The sequence below is a fragment of the Oryx dammah genome, unplaced genomic scaffold (genome assembly GCF_014754425.2).
Source record: "Oryx dammah isolate SB20612 unplaced genomic scaffold, SCBI_Odam_1.1 HiC_scaffold_27, whole genome shotgun sequence".
Taxonomy (NCBI): domain Eukaryota; kingdom Metazoa; phylum Chordata; class Mammalia; order Artiodactyla; family Bovidae; genus Oryx; species Oryx dammah.
Genome location: NW_024070211.1, coordinates 111,984,656 through 112,001,107, shown reverse-complemented (window position 1 = coordinate 112,001,107; position 16,452 = coordinate 111,984,656). Strand labels below are relative to the sequence as shown.

The 16,452-nt window shown below is 43.3% G+C and overlaps 1 protein-coding gene across 3 annotated transcripts in view; it reads right to left on the bottom strand.

Annotated features, from left to right (window-relative positions):
* The window catches only part of RAPGEF4 (Rap guanine nucleotide exchange factor 4), a 331,531-nt gene that overhangs the window by 259,031 nt on the left and 56,048 nt on the right, over window positions 1–16,452 (bottom strand). For all 3 annotated transcript variants that reach the window (XM_040229358.1, XM_040229357.1, XM_040229361.1), the window contains exons 2-3: window positions 10,499–10,641; window positions 7,553–7,641 (exon numbers count right to left, since the gene is read on the bottom strand). In XM_040229358.1, the coding sequence (XP_040085292.1) occupies window positions 7,553–7,641; window positions 10,499–10,641 (232 nt within the window). The remainder of the gene's footprint in view (window positions 1–7,552; window positions 7,642–10,498; window positions 10,642–16,452) is intronic.

Sequence of the window (16,452 nt, the reverse complement as noted above, 5' to 3'; positions counted from 1 at the left end):
AAGGTCCTGCCTCCCCAGCTGGCAGAGAGCGTTTCTAAACTGACTGGCAAGTATCTTGCTGGGCTGACCCCAAGCAAAACCGGGAGGTGAGCCCAGTAGCTTTTCCCCTCTCCCTTCCCCTGCAAGGAAAGGGCCTTACTTTACTTGTAAGTTTACCTTACTACCCACCGAACGTTTGTGTTTTCATCCTTCTCCCAAACGAGGAATCAGTGGCTTTCTTTGTTATAATGCTGGTCATCAGTGTGATCCAAGGAGGTGGAGAAAGATCCACCACCTTGTGACCACCACGCATCCCGGCAGTATCTGGGAGCATGCGCCCTTTGTATCTGTAACCCCTCCCCTACACCCAGGTAGCCGGACGCACTGCACGTGTGATTAATGTTAAGTGAGGTACCAGCAGAGCACTGGATTGGGCAAGGAAGTCAGGTGCTTTCCAGCGCTATGGGTTACTACTGTGTCATCCTGGGTAGGCAACACACTCACCTGTTCTCAGCAAGGTGCAGCACAGCTGGGTTAACCTAACAGGGCAGCTCAAATGAAAGAGGGCAAGTGAAATGCTTTGGAAAGGATGAGAGTTACTACTACTCTGCTCAGAGGGTATCACCAATGAGAAGTAAGTATGACCCTCCATGTGGGGTCCAAAAAATTCAAGGAGGATCTGTCAAACCAATCATATGGAGAGCGAGAAGTATGTTTTCTTACCCTGGAGAATCATATGGAGAGCAGAAAAGTTTAATATAAAGGGTGATGGGAGGGGAGAAAAAGTAATATATTGAGACAGGCAGGACGGTAATATGAATTTATGAGCCAAAGATAATATATTTCTGCTCCGTGTGTTCTTGAAAGTTATATCTTTGTATCATGTAGAAGAAAAAGGGTGATTTCTTTCAGAAAAATTCAATCAATAATACCTAATAAATGTATAATATAAAAATATGTACCAGAATCTGTGAAGGGTTTTCTTCCTTCTGTGTTCCTTATTTCAATCAGTGGCATCACCACCCGCCTCTTCATCCAAGTCAGCCTCCTCCCTTTCTCTCAATCCCACCCCCCCCAACCCATCAACACCAATTATACCCGTTTCACTTCTACTTTGTACATACCACACCTAAATCGCCCTCCCTGATCACCCCTACTTCTCAATCCCACCTTCCAACTTAGAAACCCTTTAAAGGGATGGGCCATGTTCATTTCACTGTTTGTCTTCGGGTCTAAAGCAGGTGTTCCCCAACAGTAGGCCTTGGCGGGCAGCAGAGGGGGGCGGGAGTGCAAACACTTGAAAGGAGCGGCTTGGAGGTGAGGCATGGAGCTCTGAGCTGGAATCTGAAATGCAGGACGGTGGCTGCACGAGCTTCAGGGGAAAAGCTGCTCCTCCCCACATCATTCCTACATGGCTCAGCCCTCACTCCATCCCTTCCCTCTCACATCCTCTGATGGCACCTGTACAAGCACAGTGGTCAAGAATTTGAGTCCTAGAATCACAACAACCCAATGGAAGAAAAGCTATGACAAACCTAGACAGCATATTTAAAAGGAGGAACATTACTTTGCCAACAAAGGTCAATATAGTCAAAGCTATGGTTTTTCCAGTAGTCATGAGAGTTGGACTATAAAGCTGAGTGCTGAAGAACTGAAGCTTTTGAACTGTGGTGTTGGAGAAGACTCTTGAGAGTCCCTTGGACTGCAAGGAGATCCAACCAGTCCATCCTAAAGGAAATCAGTCCTGAATATTCATTGGAAGGACTGATGCTGAAGCTGAAATTCAAATACTTTGGCCAGCTGATGCAAAGAATGGACTCATAGGAAAAGACCCTGATGCTGGAAAAAATTGATGGCAGGAGGAGAAGGGGATGACAGAGGATGAGATGGTTGGACGGCATCACCGACTCGATGGATGTGAGTTTGAGCATGCTCCGGGAGTTGGTAATGAATAGGGAAGCCTGGTGTGCTGCAGTCCATGGGGTCACAAAGAGTCAGACACGACTGAACAACTGAACTAAACTGAATGGGTGTGTGCCCTGGGGCAAGTTACCGAGCATATGTGAAATGAGACTCATCATAGCACTGAATGGAGGGCGATGTAGGGTGTAGCCGGTGAAATAAAGCTTGTAAAGTGCTTTGAATAAAGCCGCTCATAGTGAGTGCTCTGCTACCATTAGCCATTCCGGCCCTCATCTCACCATTCTGGCTCGGATAAAACCCCACGGAGGAGCCAAAACTCAGAGGTTAAGTTTGGAAGTTTATCTCCACCATCTCCTCTGACTCCTGACTCTCAGATGAGAAAAGAGGGATGGAGGGCAGGGTGAGACTTGAGGCAAGTAAGTGGAGGGCAGGCTAGCGAGAAACGCTGTTGTACCCACTTTTAAAGATTTGAGTCTTTGCTGTTAACCCCACTTCTCTTTCCTTAATTCTCTCTTAGTCTCTTTAAATTTTTCTTCTTTTTATTTTTCGGCCCCCACCCAACTTAATGTGTGTGAGAAGCAAGAAGAACATGAAATTGGGAGTGTGTCTGGCAGAAATTCAAATCATAATTTAGCCATGTACATTTGTGTGGCCCTGGGAAGGAATGATGCTAAAGCTGAAACTCCACTACTTTGGCGACCCCATGCGAAGAGTTGACTCACTGGAAAAGACTCTGATGCTGGGAGGGATTGGGACAGGAGGAGAAGGGGAAGACAGAGGATGAGATGGCTGGATGGCATCACCGACTTGATGGACGTGAGTCTGAGTGAACTCTGTGAGTTGGTGATGGACAGGGAGGCCTGGCGTGCTGCGATTCACGAGGTTGCAAAGAGTCGGACATGACTACTGAGCGACTGAACTGAACTGAACTGAACTGGGAATGTTATACCTCAGGTCACTGAGCCTTGTTTTCAAGCTCCTGTGAAACAGGGCATAAAAGATGAAGTCAACGAATGCCCTGGGGACCCCAGCACAGTGTGACGCATGAAGGCATGTGCCGGGGTCCACAGCAGGCATGGGTAGTGCTGGTACTGGTCTCCGGGAATTCCAGGTCTTTCCTGGCTTCCCCTCCCATGGCCCACTGCCCAAACCCATTTTGCCCCCCATGATAGGGGCATATGATAATTAATTTTATGTGTCAACTTAGCTAGACTATGGTAACCAGTTGTTTAGTCAAATAGCCTAGATTCTGAGGTAAAAGCATTTTTTAGGTGTGATTAACATTTACAAGCAGCACTTTAAAACAGATTACCCTTCATCACATGAGTGGGCCTCACCCAATCAGTTGAAGGTCTTAAAAGCCAATGTCTCCCTTGAGGTTTCCCAAAGATGGAATTCTGCTTCCAGAATTCAACATAGAAATTCTCTCTGAATCTCCAACTTTAAGATTAAAGTCTGTAAATTCTGCATCAGCTGCTTTCACCTGAATTTCAGCCTGCCAGCTTGCCCTCAGGATTTCCAACTTGGCAGTGCCCACAATCACATAAGCCCATTTCTTAAGGGAAATGTCTACTATCTCTATATCTATCTATCACCTGTTGATACTGGTTACCTGGAGAACCCTGACTTATACAGGGTACCACTCTGATTAGCTAACCCACTGCCTTGATTTGGCCACATCACTCCTGGGAAGAGACCCAGAGTCCATTACAAGGCCAGAGCAGATAGCAATGACCTTTTTGCTTTTGTCTTTTGAGTCACTTGCCATGAGAGAAGTGTCAGCCATCTCACTCATTCTCCCTAGCTCCTTCCTCTTGAGTGGTTGGAATTCTATCTTGTCTATCAGAGCTGGCTGAAAGGCTGGGTCCTCTGTTTATTTCTCCAGAGGGTTGGAGGCTGTAGAGGTCAATGAGTCTTCTCTCCCTTATTTCTTAGGGACTCTACAAATCAATTCAGAAAACTCTGGCTGGGACTGTGGTTGGTTTCTGTGAAGTACACAGAAGAAGCAGCAAAAGGCCAGCTTTTGTATAAAGCTAATATGAGAATATAAGAAGACTAAACCCAGCTTCATGCCAAATAGAAGAGCAAAAAGTGGAACCAGTGACAGATTTTATTTGCTTGGGCTCCAAAATCACTGCAGACAGTGACTGAAACCACAAAATTAAAAGACGATTGCTCCTTAGAAGAAAATCTATGACAAACCTTAGACAGCATATTAAAAAGCAAAGACATCACTTCACTGACAAAGGGTTGTGTAGTCAAAGCTATGGTTCTTTTTTTCAGTAGTCGTGTACAGATATGAGAGTTGGACCATAAAGAAGGCTGGATGCCAAAGAACTGATGCTACCGAATTGTGGTGCTGGGGAAGATTCTTAAGAGTCCCTTGGACTACAGATCAAACTGGGATCAAACCAGTCAGTCCTAAAGGAAATCAACCCTGAATATTCATTGGAAGGACTGATGCTGAAGCTGAAGCTCCAATACTTTGCCCACCTGATGTGAAGAGCCGACTCACTGGAAAAGACCCTGATGCTGGGGAAAATGGAAGGCAAAAGGAGACGGGGGCGACAGAGGATGAGATAATTAGGTAGCATCACCAACTCAATGGACGTGAGTTTGCGTGAACTCTGGGAGATAATGAAGAACAAGGAAGCCTGGTATGCTGCAATCCATGGGCTCACAAAGAGTTGGACACAGCTTAGTGACCAAACAACAACAAAGCCCAACTTAGGAAAGTTCTCTTCACTGGAGCTGAGGTCAAAGCCATAGCTAGAATCTAAAGTTAAAGTTTACTAAAATTTTTTTTAAATCCACAGCTGTTGCTCAGCTATTCTTGGCGAGCACCCCACACTGAGAGATAACTGGTCAAGGGCAATACTCCGGCAGCCCCTGGCCAAATATTATTTTAATACCATCCAAGTCTCATGCCAGCTTAGCATCTGGGGTGTCAGCACATCGCTGCTGCTGCTCTTTATCTTCCCTTGAGAACACTTCCTCTGCCCTTCCAAATTCTTCCTTCCTCATCTCTCTTCCCTGCTTTTCTTCCCTTCTCAACTTTCTCCTTCCTAATTCTCATCTTCCTTCCTTTTCCTCTTTCCTCACCTTTTTTCATTCGGCTTTTCTGCGTCACCATCATTACTCATTAAGAACCAGACGGAGGAGGAAGGAACATCATCCTTTTCTAGGCCCTGTCCCCTCCGCACATCCATACAGGTAAGAGCAGGTGAAGGTTAGCATCAGAAGCCACTCTGAGCACAAAGGTCTGGAGGGGACCCACCTGGACAGCAGTCTGCAGGCAGAAGGTACGCGGAGATACAGGGCGTGAGAAGATCTGAAAGGATGAGAAACAGCCGAGAGAGAGGGAACTGCTTCATCATATTTCTTCTGAGTCAAACGGTACAGAGTGCTGGCTAAGAGCATATGTTCAAGTGCCTCACTGCTTATTCATCTTGGTCCCTAATTTCTAGATATGTTAGTTGAAGCTAGTTAGTTCGCCATTCAAAGACTTGGTTTCCTCATCTGTAAAATGAAACAGTAATGTGACCCACCTCACAGGGTTAAAGGAGCAAGTACAGTTACGTACTTAGAACATTGCCTGCTGCTGCTACTGCTGCTAAGTCTCTTCAGTCGTGTCCAACTCTGTGCGACCCCATAGACGGCAGCCCACCAGGCTCCCCCGTCCCTGGGATTCTCCAGGCAAGAACACTGGGGTGGGTTGCCATTTCCTTCTCCAATGCATGAAAGTGAAAAGTGAAAGTGAAATCGCTCAGTCATGTCCGACTCTTAGCGACCCCACGGACTGCAGCCCACCAGGCTCCTCCGTCCACGGGATTTTCCAGGCAAGAGTACTGGAGTGGGGTGCCAGTACCTTCTCCGAGAACATTGCCTAGCACATAACAAATATCCAAGAACTGCTAGCTGTTCTCAGTCCCACTGGAAAACTGAGGCGACTTATAAGAATCAAAACCCACCTCTCCCTTTGGGCTGCTCTGAAATTCAAGAGGGAACTGGCCCTGCAAGAGAGGGCAGGAGGACAGTACCATCGAGGCTGGCAGGCACAGTTTCCAGCCAGTTCCTTGTGGAACTTTTGATGCACGGATGCACTGAAAAGGTATACTCTCAGGTGAGGAGGACTTGGGCACTGGCCTGAGACCCTAACCCTCCATGACAATGGGAAGAATTCAGGCTACTGTACTCCAAACTCCAAATGTCCACTAACCAACAATCCACTCATTAGATGGTAACTACCCACAACTCCAATATACACACAAATTCCTACAAAGTTAAACCTCAAATGGAGTATGCCATAGATTTTTCTCACAGTTGAAGTGTGCCACATGTGGAAAAGGCTTAGAAGCACTATCTTAAACATGGTATTTGGCTGGAGATTATTTGTCCCTTTAATTCCTTGACCTTTCTTGATATTTCTTTCCAATTTTGTAGTTAGCCGATTCTCTTCCTTCAGTTTTTATCTGAATCCTGATATATGTGAATATAAGACTCAGATCATTTTCATACCGAAGCTGGACGGCAGCCTCTAGAGGGGTGTCCTTTTGAGACAAGAGGTTCTTAGCTCTACATAGGAAGGTTCTGTACATGTAGGCCATGTGGAATAATGATGGCGAAAGGATCACCGCAGATGTGACAGGAGAATCTAAGACCCATTCCAAATTCACAAATATGATGGAGGAGGCAGCAAGAATGAGTTTTATCTACTAGGACACCATGCTCCTCAGAGGTGACTAATGAAGATAAAGTAAGCCCATGTTTCTTGGCCCTCCACATTCAATGAGATGAGGTAGAGAAATGGTGAGAGGGATTTGGGAGACAGCTTTGACTATATTTCCCTGCATTGCTGGAGCTCACAAAAGGCTGATAAGAGGGGCTTCCCTGGTGGCTCAGTGGTAAAGAAACTGCCTGCCAATGAAGTAGACACAAGTTTAATCCCTGATCCAGAAAGACCCCTCATGCCACAGAGCAATGAAGCCCACGGCATGCATCACGGATACTGAGCCTGTGCTCTAGAGCCCAGGGACTGCAGCTACTGAGCCCACGTGCCCCGGAGCCTGTGCTCCGCAACAGGAGAAGCCACTGCAACGAGAAGCCTGAAACCAGTGAGAGCCGCTCCTGCTTGCCATGACTAGGGAAAAGCCCACGCCGCAACAAAGACCCAGCGCAGCCAAGAATAAATTAAAGAACTTTAAAGCTGACAAGGGGGTCACTTGTAAGGCAGAGAAAAGCCAGGAAACCAGATTCAAGAGGATCTAAGGAGGAACCTCGGAAGACTTGCTTCACTTTCCCCTTGCTCACGTTTCACCTCACACGATAGCACTTTCCCACTGCTGTGGGCTTGGTTGCATTTTTCTAACAGACAGCAGGCTTCTGGGGGACACCTGTGTGCTTCTGCATTTCATGTTCCCACACCTGGCGCCATACTTAATTCGTGGAAAACACTCACTATGTATATTTCTTGAGTGAGTAACTTAATAAAGGAATTCAACACATACTTATGGAACTCTGTACTATGGGAAAGATGAAATGGATTTGAAAATGTAATTTTGATAGCATTTAAGACAGAGGGATAATGTATCATTAAAAATAACAATAATAAATCTTACTTTAAGAAAATAAAAAGAATATGGTATCTCACCTGGTGACTGCTGGTCTCAGAAACTTTAACATCCAAAGACCCTGCCAGGACAGCATACCAGTTGGTTCCAATATCACCTTGGCGAAATACTGGAAAAGAAACAGGCAGGTAAGCAGGCCAAATGTAAGTTGGTTTTACCACGTAATCTGATAATTTCTCACTGACTGTTCTGAGCCTAACTTGGACCTAGATGAGATTCCTTTATCTATTTCCACCAGAGCATACCATAATTTTCTTTCCCTCTTCTATCCACAAAGCAATATCCTATTTATTTAACATTCCATGAAGCAGAACTCTATTAAACAGAACTCTTTTATATTTACACAGTAGCAATAAGGGATGATAACACTAAAGGCTATAAGATTCTTTGAACGTAAGAAGAATTGCCTGGTATTCTCTGTAATTTGTCTTAAAGACACTTCATTGTGTTGTGATACTTGGAAAATCATTACTCTAGACGGGGTATGTATTAAAAAGATTATGTGACTCAACAAAACCAGATCACCACCCCCAATTTCACAAATCTATTTATATTAAAAAACAACATGTTTTCCAGAATAGAATGTCTCATTTTAAGCTAACCAATGACTGATTAAGAAAAATAAAATCTGTTAAAAAAGTTTTAACTACCATATTGTCATTGTTCACTTGCTACTTTGTTGTATAAACTCACTGCTTTTAGGCATCAGGAGGTAACCACTCTTTGGAAATGATTCTCAGCAGAAATTTCTGAACTCAGTTTTGCTTTACTTTTGTTATCTCAGAGACAAAGCATTTAGCTATTTAGTGAGAATCTTAGTTCCCACATCCTAGTTAAGACCAATAGTTTGGAAAGTCATTCTGAAACACTGGTTCAAAAATCTCATGCAAACCCAACTACCCTTTTAAATATTCTAGCTAAATAACTAGATGGAATGATCTGATATTTTAAAATTCTTATCACAGAATCCTACCTCAGAAGTCAAGTGGCTCAATGAAAAATCACATGACAACTCAGTGGGACAGTTGAGTTCTGGCAAGGCTAGGGCTCACTGCATAAGAGGAAGCTTCTGGGAGCCGTAATTAATGATGACAAGCTGTTCTAAACTCTCTGACTAAAGCATGCTGTGGAAAGGCAAGAACAACAATGGCATCCCACCAGGTGCAATGCCAAGCTTAAGATGGGGGATTGATGAGTTTATAGCTGGCCTCGCCAGTAACTCTGCTACTCCTAGCCTTTGTAAGTGACTTATTTTAGATTTAAGGCTTTGCCTTTCATGAACTTCTTGGTCCCCAAAGACATTATCACTTGCCAATCAAATTCACATTACATATCATAGAAGACTTATTTTGAAAATGGCTGTAAGAAACAGAAGACAGAGTCTTATCTCTAAAAAAAATAATGTTCCCACCGAGTAAGAATAAAAAATATTGGTTTGAAAACAGTATGTATGGATGATTTTTTAAACAGAAGTGTGACTGTGCTTTGTGTGCACCTAGGCAAATATCTTGAAGGACACACACAAAATGTAAACAGCAATCTCTGGATTTGGGGATTGTAGGAGATATTTGTTTTGTCTTCTAAATTTTCTACAATGATGTTGTGACAAACCCTATTAGTTCCCCACTTGAAATCATGCCCTGAACATGGATTATATACAAGTTCCCACCCTCCTCCACAAGGCCAAATACTCAGAGCATATGAGGTTCTTCCCTAGCTCCACAGGGGTAACCATGATTGGTCTAAATTGATCACGTGGTCCCATAACCTGTGCCAGTGATTGGTTTAATCGGAGGCACATGATGCAATTCTGGCCATTGAAACAACACAGAAACTCTGCTGGAGGACTTCTGGAAAAGAGATAAGAAATAGTCCTTCAGCAGGAATGTTTTGTATCAGCATGCAGTGCCTCCAACTGCTGCAGCTAGTTGCCTCAGAACCACTTGGGACAAATCTGAGTACAAAAGCCAACACCTCAAGATGAACAGCAAAAACAAATAAACCAAGAAAAAATATGAGAGAAACCTGAGACCTTAATAATGTCATTGAGACACTTAATCAACCAGCCCTGAAGCCATCCTACCTCAGGACTGCTTATACATGGATAACTGAGGTTCCCTCCTTATAGGAGTCACAGTCAAGCCAGTTGGATGGCAGTTTTCTGTTACCGCAGTATAAAGCATCACAACAGATGGTAATAGCATTACTTTTTTAAATAAGAATATACTTGTATATTTTTTAAATGCAGCTGTCAACCTATCATTTTACTCCCCTCACCCCTTAGTCACATCTGGAATAGATGTTATCAGTGAGGTTAATTCAAAACATTACTATTGTAAACCAGCTGTGCTTTAATTTTTAAAATGACTATTATCATTAGTTGAGACCTTTTATCTTATTTAACATCCTTTTCCTGTTGCTGTTTAGTCATTAAGTCGTGTCCGAGTCTTTATGACCCCCTAGACTATAGCACACCAGGCTCCTCTGTCCATGGGATTCTCCAGGCAAGAGTACTGGAGGGGGTTGCCGTTTCCTTCTCCAGGGGGTCTTCCCAACCCAGGGACTGAACCTGAGACTCCCGTGTCTCCTGCACCGGCAGGTGGATTCTTTACCACTGAGCCACAAGGGAAGCCCATTTAATATCCTATTGGCTCCCAGATTTCTTGGGTTACAGAAAATAATTATATATTAGAACTTCCAAGGATCTTGCTGAATATATAAATCCTTCCAGCTCCATCTGAACAGGAGGCTGCCCTGGAAGAACCATTTACATGCTATGAACAAAGGAGTTAAGGAAATGCTGTAGAACTGAATAAACAAGGAGAGAGAAATGTCAACCTCATACCTTTGATTGAGCTCAACTATCTGGCACAAAGACACCCCATTTGCTATCCATCCCCACAGCATAACCACAAATGAACACAAACTTATACATGAAAACACACCACTGGAGTTGCATTTCTTACATGTTATTCCTTTTTCCAGATTCTCATAATAACCACATAAACAAATCTGATGAAGGAGATTTGGGTGAAATTTCTCAAAAGCTTTAACTTCTTTCAGCCGTGTGAAGATTATATCCACATCTTCACTGGATCGCTCCAGTGGTCTATAAAGGGGAGAAAAGGCACAAAGCTGTATCAGAAAGAACTTACTCGAGTCCACATGCATTATTAGTCTAAATACAAACAGATTAATGGAAATATACCAATTGCAAGTGTTTTACTGTAAACATTTATTCCCCTACAACCATTACAAATATTTCCAGGCCTAGAGCCTGTCATATAGAGTGAAATAAGTCAGACAGAGAAAAACAAATATATATTAACATATATATGTGGGATCTAGAAAAATAGTACAGATGAACCTATCTGGAAGACAGGAATAGAGACACAGATGTAGGGAGCAAACTTGTGGACACAGAAGGGGAGGATGGGCTGGGAAACAGACTGACATATGTGCAAGCCATGTATAAAACAGATAGCTAGTGGGAACGTGCTGCATAGCACAGGAAGCTCAGCTTGGTGCTCTGACCTAGACAGATGAGAGGGTGGCAGGGCGGATGGAGGTCCAGGAGGGAGGGCACGTATGTATACACACAGCTGCTTCACTTTGTTGTACCGCAGAGACTAACACAACACTATAAAACCCCAATTAAAAAAAAAAGAAAATATTTCCAGACCTTTGTCTACTACTCACCCTAAATGACTGGAGGTGAAAAGTCACAGACTGCAGATGGTATGATATAGTGATTTATAATAAAAAACACAAAATTCTAAGAAATTGTTCACTGTTCCTTGCACAGAGCTAAAACTCTTGTTATTTCATATATAAGAGTCACAGGGGTATCTTTGGCTATATTTGGCCTTTTGTCCTCAGATCCTGAAATGCTTAAGAGTCATAAAGGTGAAATGGGTGTCAAGCTCCTTTCCATCACAACTGAGTTTATATTAACAAAGTGACTTTTGGGAAACTCCTAGGTAACCTAAGGATGGGGACTGGTTGCCTGGAGAACCAGTCATGTGACTAGAGGGTTGGAAATTTCAGCAGCACCCTCCGACATTTGGGGGGGGGGCGGGAGATTGAGTTCAGTCACCAATGACCAATCAGTTTCATCAAGCACACCTAAGTACTGAACCCTCCATAAAAACCCCTCAACAGTGGGGCTGAGGTTGGTGAACACTTGGAAATGTGGGGCGTGGCACCAGGAGAGGGCGTGACCTCTCTGTGCCCCTTCCCACACTTTGCCTGTGCTTCTCTTCTCCCTGGCTGTTCCTGAACTATACCCTTTTATAAGAAATCTAGTAAGTAATTGTTTCCCTGAGTTCTGTGAACAGCTCTATCAAGTGCATCCACTCAAAGAGGGGCTCATGGAAATCTCCAGTTTACAGCTGGTCAGTCAGAAGTACAACTGTAAAAGCAAAGACAAATTGCAAACTGCAGAGGTGGGACTGTCTACAGGTGAGTGTGAGTGAAAGTCGCTCCAGTGGTGTTGGACTCTTTGCGACCCCATGGACTATATCGTCCATGGAATTCTCCAGGCAAGAATGCTGGATTGGGTACCCTTTCCCTTCTCCAGGGGATCTTCCCAACCCAAGGATCGGACTCAGGTTTCCCACATTATGGGCGGATTCTTTACCAGCTGAGCCACCAGGTAAGCCCTTTTTAACTACCGAGTCACTGTTTTCCTGCTTTTTCTTCTTCTCGTGGTTCTTCAGCTCTACAGGATGAATTTCACTGTCTATTATTAAAAACTTTCTAAGTCAGACAGCAAGGTCAGACAGAGGTTAATTCCTCTAAAGTTAAAAAGACACAAACCAAAAACATTTTCAATAAAATAAAATTCTTTTGAGTACTACATAAATTATAATGGTAAATAATGCCTATTGGCAGTACCACAAAAGAACATTAGAATATGTTTATGATCTTGAAAGGAGTGGTTTTAATACTTATTTATAACTTTTTATCATATCTACCTTTCAAATTAATGGCATTCAAATAAACAAGACTTAACTTTGTAATAGGAGTTATCAAAATCTGGAGACATAAGAGACCTGGGTTTGATCCCTGGGTCAGGAAGATCCCCTGGAGGAGGGCATGGCAACCTATTCCAGTATTCTTGCCTGGAGAATCCTCATGGACAGAGGAGCCTGGCGGGCTATGGTCCATACAGTTGCACAGAGTCAGACATGACTGAAGCAACTTAGCACATGAAATTTTAAATGACTCTCTGCCAAACACATCCTTTCATGAGTGCACATTCATTTTAATTATCCATTCAGTAAACTATATTGCTTTCCTATTTATATAAGATATTTTCCCCTGGAATAACAGAGACGAACAAGAAGCCAACCCTACCCACAAGGAGCTCATACTCCAGTCGGGAAGGGAGCTCCAAAACCAGAATTAGAACACTGTATGGTGAGCATGGGAACACACGTGCCCACAATGTTCTGGGCTGGACCTTCTTTTACTACCAAGAATGCAAACATGGAAACTACCAAAGTCAGGTATATGAGAGAGAGCAAAGGTTCCGGATTCCACCTGCTGCCCACACTCATTATGCAATGTGAAAATGTAATATGGTCTTAAATCTTAATGCAGTCAATTTGAGATCATCTAGGGACCCATGAATCAGTTTCTGGATTAGTCAGAGCATAAGATAATAACACATAGGCATCTTCATGGGAAAATGTACAATAACCTTAAAATCAGCCAAACACCTCCTCTTAGATGACTTCTGTTGTTTGACTATATGATAATAGACATTGGCGAATCCTCTGCCTCGAGGAGGGCCCCCTCTTCACCAATCTGCTAAGTAAGCACACCCCCACCCTGGGCTACATCCCACAGAAGCTCAGGGGGACCTTCCAGGACAGGGGTGCCAACACCCAGCAGTCAGACCTCGGGCAGCGGTGCAGGAAGTAGATGAAGAGGGAAAGGAAGGGAGGGAGGGGAAGGCAAGACTGCTCTCTGCCAAGCTGCCTTCCCAGAGTCGTGAACAGAAGGCTCGCCCAAGAAATGGACAATAACAAGCTGTAATAGGACTGTTATCTTGTGGGAACGTATGGAATGCTTGATAACTATTTCATTTGTATTTTTTCTAAATTTCAAGATGCCTTCTGAAGATCAAATAAATATATTTCAGAACACCGGTGATAAAGCTAAATAAATACATTTGCATTAAAATGACTTTGCAGTTTGTTTTGATTCTTTGTGCTTTAACAGTAACTCGGGGTTATAAAGAGCTTGTCCCCATTCCTACTGAACTGTTGAGTCTGAGATAATACATGGAGCTTTATAAATTATAAAGGGCTACAGAAGCTGTTCTTATTATGAGTACCTTCAGCTTCATTGTCATCGTTACCACAAAGACCTTTTAAAAGAATGAATAAAGTGCTTAAAAACATATACTGAAATTCTCCTGTGTTTTTGGAAGGGTTTATAGATATGTGTGCATGGATATTTTTCTCTATTATAACAACAGTAAAATCTCAAACAAATGTACTTGATAACATCAGCCTTTCACTACTGACTTCTTAAAGGGCTCTGAAATATTCATCATCACAGCCTTGTTAGATGAAGCAAGTATTCTGAAATCTATTTTTCCAGCAAAAACAGAGGCGAGGTAAGTATTAGTATACTAAAATCATGTATTTATAAAGCCAGTGATGACATGGATATATCAAAAGTCTTTGAAACTCAAGATGTTTACCACTTATCATGTTAGCATTTTAATTATATGATTATTAACCACTTAGAATACTGAAATGTTGACTCTTTACTAATTACAAGTTTTCCCAACAACATCAACAAAATTCAGAAAGAAGGTGTTGAAATGCATTCATTTGATCTGCAAACATTGACTGAGTGTCTGTACAAGAGAAGAAAGGACTCGGTGACACAAAGAGCATGGCTTCTGTGCTGAGGAAGTTCAAACTGAGTTAGCGGGAGTTGTACCTGTATAGCAGTTATCAGGGTGATATGTGGTAAGAAGGGCAATTAACACAGGAAAGCAGGAAATATGAATTCAGAAGAACAGATATCACTGGTGAATGCAAAGTCTACTTCCTGAAGGCACACCTGAAAATTCTTCTAGAATCAGTTCTTCCCTGTTTCTCTTTTACTTTCTATTGTACCACCGTTGTTCCATCATTTATTCCCCAAAATGTGGTGAGTCACTAGGGCTCCTCTCTCTAGAGACCTGCTTTACCAACTCTGCTCTCTGTGAATTTCTTACCCACCAGCCCCCTACCACACACACACACACACACACACACACACACACACACAGAGATATATACACATATACAGAGATGTACACACACAGATAGACATATGTACAAACACATACACACAAGCACACACATACACAGTGATAAAGATCCTTTGTTGACCAAACTGGAGTTGGACCCCTGAATCTTTTCCTAGACCCATCTGTGTATGTCTTCATAAAATGCAGTTTTAGCAAGAACCTTGCTTAAAAAGTCAGTTTAACCAGAGCCCTCCGTTCTTGATATCTGACCACCCCCCCATATTTGATTGGGTTTCACATCCTCCACCATCCCCCAGAAGATACCTAATCACCCTTGTCTTCAGTAAAAATCCAGTCAGGTCAGTTTACCCAGATCTCCCTTACCCTTGATGTTTTCTCTTGGTAATTTTCCATCCACTGAGCACCTCCCTAACACACACACACCTTGCTCCTTGACTATAAGTTCCCACTTGTCCATGCTGAGTTCAGAGTTGAACCCAATCCCTCTGCCCCACAGTAAAATCCTATGGCAGTGGTCCCCATAGCTACCTCAACAGTCCTAAATAAACTCTGCTTACTGCCTTTAACAAGCGTCGGTGAACACCTTTTTCATTAACAACACACACACATACTTGAGCACATACCTCAACTCAACCAATTGCCAAAATTCTCTCGTCTCTTGAGTCTGCCAGTGTTCAGGGTGACTCTGAGAAAAAAAAAACCCTTGATGGTTCCGAAGACCCCAGGCGCAGCTGCAGCTTTTTATCTCCACAGCTGAGACCAACTATCATAACTCACGCCATGACCTCTGTGACCCTCCCAAAATATGGCCTGCACATCGGCCGCCAGGGAGCAGAACGTGTTAAGTCTGCAAATTCCTTGTCTAATGCCTCTCTATTTAGAAATCATGCCCCTGGCTTCTATGTCTCCATAAAAGAGTGAAGAACAAATGGCCCCCCAAGGGTCCCAAATAAGCGAGTTGGGACTGGAGGTTACCAGGGGCACCACTGTGGTCCTGAGCAAACAATAGAGGGGGCAGAATACCTCCACCTTCCTTTACTGGCAACCAGTGTGTCATCAGTCTCACGAGAGCGAGATGCCAGCTCTGGGGCCCAGGGACAGTTGAAAAAGCCTGTCATCAGGCTGAGGGCAGGATCAGTCTTGCTAATATCTAAACAAGGCTAACCCTGCATTTATTAGTGAAAAGAGAAAGGGAAACCTTTTGACCAGGCTCAGTGTGCTACGGGTCCTCTCATTACAAACACAAAATCAAAGTACAGCCTGGCCCAATTTTAACAGACCCTTTTCAAAACCCTTCTCTGACTGCATGAGCGTCTGACCTCAGGATGGAATAATCAAGCTGGGCACACACCTCTCCACTACGCACTGCAGGCAGGAGATCCCAGATCCCAGCCAAACCGGACGCTTACTGGACTCCAAGCATCGCATCAAGTAGAATGCTTTCCTAATTTTCCTCAGATGATACACTTGCTCCTTTAGCATTATGTTAAAAATAATTTCTTTGGGTTCCTTAACCTTTTAGAATGGCTTCTGGGATGAATCATAACTGATGCCTCCTTAAAACTGCTCTGTAGAGAAATCTGAAATGACGGCTTTTTTTTTTTTTCTCATGCAATTTGCACCATAGCATGCAGATGCTCTCAA